The sequence below is a fragment of the Triticum aestivum genome, chromosome 2A (assembly GCF_018294505.1).
Source record: "Triticum aestivum cultivar Chinese Spring chromosome 2A, IWGSC CS RefSeq v2.1, whole genome shotgun sequence".
Classification (NCBI taxonomy): domain Eukaryota; kingdom Viridiplantae; phylum Streptophyta; class Magnoliopsida; order Poales; family Poaceae; genus Triticum; species Triticum aestivum.
The window spans coordinates 57095547-57099587 of record NC_057797.1 but is presented as its reverse complement, the minus strand read 5'-3'; the positions used below and the strand labels follow the sequence as shown (position 1 = coordinate 57099587).

The following is a 4041-nucleotide window of genomic DNA, read 5'->3' as shown; positions in this document are numbered from 1 at the left end:
ACAAAATTATATACCTCATCTGCCTACCTGCATGAAGGAAAATAAATAATGGAGGCCAGACATTTTTTGTTTCTCTCTTTTGAATGTTTGTGATAAAACAAGGACGTGAACCCAAGCTGAAAGCCCCAAAAAACTCCTTTTGTTATTCAATGAGCTTCCCTTCCCTTCACTCCTCTGGTGTGGCCCAGCCGGCACTCCTCTTATTATTTACCCTGCTCATCATTAGTGTCACTCTCACTCACTGCTCCTACTGTTCACCTCGGCCAAAAATATAATGCCGCTGCCCAAGCTGTAGCACTGTAAAGGCATCATCGTCTCCTCTTTCACCACCAGCTCCAGCTCTCTCTCCCCCTCTCCTCCTCCCCCTTTTAGCACCCCCCCTTCTCCCCCACACGGCCGGCCGGAGCCCCTCTTGCGGCAATCCTAAATTAATACCCTCATCTGCCTCACCGGATTCTGATCTAGTCCCGGCGGTGGTGAAACAGGCAAGAACTGCACCATTTTCTTTCTTTCCTGTTGCTTGGTTGCGAGATTTTCTCTCTCTCCCCACCTCTTCTTGGCATGCTTAGGATTTGTTTCCGTTGACCGGCCGGCCGAGGTGGTTGCTGTTCTTTCCGTCTGTAATGGCGTGTGGTTTCCCTGTTTGACCTTTGCTGGCTGGCTGCAGCTGATCGCGACACGTCAGGCGAGGGGGTGGCTGTCGGAAGCTGGTGCGTGGATGGGAGTTCAGACAATGTCGTCCCTCGGCGGCGGCGGCGGCGGGGGCGGCGGGGGAGGGGCCCTGTCCCGGCAGGGGTCGGTCTACGGCCTCACGCTCAACGAGGTGGAGAGCCACCTGGGCGAGCCGCTGCGGAGCATGAACCTGGAGGACCTCCTGCGCACGGTGCTCCCCGCCGACGACGCGGAGCCGCGCGGAACCGGGACGGGCAAGAAGACGGTGGACGAGGTGTGGCGCGACATCGAGAGCGCCGGCCGCGGCCGGCAGCCGACGGTGGGCGAGATGACGCTGGAGGACTTCCTCTCGCGCGCCGGCGTGCCCGTCGGCGGCGGGGGCTGCGCCGGCGCGCATTGGCTGCACCAGTACCACCCGCCGCAGCAGTACGTGACCCGGCCCCTGCCGCGGCCCCTCGGCGTGGGCGCCGGCCCCGTGCTGGACGCCGTGTACCAGGGCGGGTTCCTCTCGCAGGCCGGCGGGCGGAAGCGCGGCGCCGCGGTCGTGGGCGGGGACGGCGTCGTGGAGAAGACGGTGGAGCGGCGGCAGAAGCGGATGATCAAGAACCGCGAGTCGGCGGCGAGGTCCCGGGCCAGGAAGCAGGTGCGGTCTCTCTCCCGGTCACCTTCTCCGGTAAATAATTCCGCACCCTGAAAAACCGCGTCTTTCTGACGGATTCGCCATGCCTACGGTGCCGTAGGCCTACACGAACGAGCTGGAGAACAAGATCTCGCGGCTGGAGGAGGAGATCGAGCATCTGAAGGAGCTCAAGGTAAAAAAAAAAAATCTACATCTCTGGTTAATTCACTTGTGCCTTGGCCGCAGTAAGCCAGTGCAGTACGCAAGTCCTGTGCCACTAGTCAAAGGCCAATCAGGACAAGAATGTGCTGTACTGGTCATAATAGATGATGACCACTTCCAAACTTCCTGCTCCGGCTGCTCCAAACAGTGGTGTGATCTTGTCTGAATGTCATAATTTTTCATCTATGAACCTCATTATTAGTGTGAACTTTTTTCATTGTTAGTGTAAGCTAGGAGATTAAACCTCTTAATCTAAGCCTCCTATCTCGACTCCTGGACTGAACTGCTGCTGGCATTTGTTGGCTTACTGCCGAGCACCACAACAGACTCTGAAGTCTGAACACTGTTGATCAAGTCTCTTCGTCGGAGCTAAGTTTCTTTTTCTTCTCATGGTTGTGTTTGGTGTTGCAGAAGCTGGAACCGGTGATGCAGTTCCTGCCGCAGCAGGAGGCGGGGGAGAGGCAGCAGCAGCTCCGGCGGCACGCGGTGCTCTACATGCCCCAGCCGGAGGCGGAGCCGAAGCAGCACCGGCACCAGCTCCGGCGGATCAACTCGGCCTCCTTCTGATCGATGGATCGATCGACGGCGAGAGAGAGACACGCCCGCACCGCCACCGCCACCGCCTTGTTCATAGTACGCGCGTAGTAGCCAAGACTCTCTCTCTAGTAGAGTAGTAGGGCGTTAGGAATCTGTACTACCTGGGATGAAACGCTGAGTGAGAAGAAGAACGTCAGCTAATCTAAACCAACTCTCTTAAATATATGTGTGCAGTGCAGTCTGTCTCTTTGGGTTGCAAGTTCGTTTCTGGTTGGGTGCTGTTGCAGCACCAATCAATGCATCTTTCTTGGATAAGGAATTCCTTACTACTCATGGAAATTCTTTAACTGCCGGTTACTGAACATTGCACGCTGAAAATGTCCACACACTCAAGCGATTGTAAACTGTCCTCCCTCCATCCCAATTTATAATCTGCAACACTTGTGAAGTAACACTGGGAGGGGGATGTTAACATATCGACACTTGATGCTCTTTCTTGATTTCTACTTCCGCGGCCTTAAACATTGCGAAGAGCCCATGGATTGTTTTCTTCATCCCTTGCATATTATAGTTCTCTTGTAGCTTGATGGCAATGACTGAAAAACCCTATCAATTGCTACTTCATCCGAAAGATTAACTCTGAACTGATTCAAGCGGTTGAAGTACCCATGCATTTTGAGTACGTGCTCGCTAACGGAGTTGTTCTCTTCCATCTTGCAGCTAAAGAACTTGTCGGTGGCGTCATACCTCTAAACCCGGGCGTGGGCCTCAAATACCAATTTCAGCTCCTGGAACATTTCATATGCTCTGTGGTGCTCAGAACGTATTTGGAGCCCCGGTTCTAAGCCTTAAAACATATGGCGCACTGAACTACCGAGTAGTCATCAAAACGTGCCTGCCAGACGTTCACAACATCCACAGACGACGCTGGAAGGGGTGGCGCACCGAGCGGTGCATCAAAGACATAAGCCTTCTGTGCAACAGTGAGGATAATCCTCAAATCACAGACCCAGTCCGCATAACTGCTTCCATCAGTTTTCAACTTAGCTTTCTCTAGAAACGCATTAAAATTCAGGGGAGCTACAGCGCGAGCCATTGATCTACAACATTAGTTTGCAAAGACATTAAGACTATGTTCATGATAATGGGTTCAGTTAATCAAATTACTATGAACTCCCACTTAAATCAACATCCCTCAAGTTGTCTAAGTGTTCACACAATCCATATTAAGGAACCCATGTACGATCATCACGTGAGATGGGGTGGTAATCAACGGTGAACATCTCCATATTGATCATATCTACTATATGACTCGTGTTCGAATCAACGGTGAAATTCTTTAACTGCCGGTTACTGAACATTGCACACTAAAAATGTGCACACACTCAAGCGATTGTAAACTGTACTCCCTCCATCCCACAATGTAAGACATTTTTTGACACGAGATTAGTATTAAAAAATGTCTTACATTATGGGACGGAGGGAGTAATTTATAATCTGCAACACTTGTGAAGTAACACTCGGAGGGGGATGTTAACATATCGACACTTGATGTTCTTTCTTGATTTCTACCTCCGCGGCCTTAAGCATTGCGAAGAGCATTGGTAAGATAGCTCTGGAAGTTGCCTTTGGAGACGATCATGACTCTAGATCAGAGACTTTGACCTTTGAAGTGGTGAAAATCAAGAGCCCTTATCATGCTCTGTTTGGACGGCCGACTTATGCTAAGTTCATGGCCAGACCCTGTTATGTTTATCTGCAACTCAAGATGCCGGGTCATAAGGGGACCATTACAGTTCATGGGAGCCGTAGGATAGCCCTGAAATGTGAAGAAGGAGATGCAGCCTATGCTGAGTCGGTTTGTGCAACGAGCTAAAATTTTACAAAGACAGTGTTGACCCGGCAGATATGACGTCTTTGAAAAAGTCAACCACAGAGCATGATCCGGTTCTCAAGTTTAAGTCAGCAGACGATACCAAGATGGTTAATTT

At 51.5% G+C, this 4041-nt stretch overlaps 1 protein-coding gene across 1 annotated transcript; it reads left to right on the top strand.

Annotated features, from left to right (window-relative positions):
- The first annotated feature begins 268 nt into the window (after positions 1–268).
- LOC123184688 (ABSCISIC ACID-INSENSITIVE 5-like protein 3) lies at positions 269–2273 on the top strand. Its single transcript, XM_044596769.1, has 4 exons — positions 269–485; positions 668–1315; positions 1413–1484; positions 1925–2273. Exons 2-4 carry the CDS (start codon positions 719–721, stop codon positions 2078–2080), a joined length of 825 nt encoding a protein of 274 aa, XP_044452704.1. The 5' UTR covers positions 269–485; positions 668–718; the 3' UTR covers positions 2081–2273.
- Positions 2274–4041: the final 1768 nt, after the last annotated feature.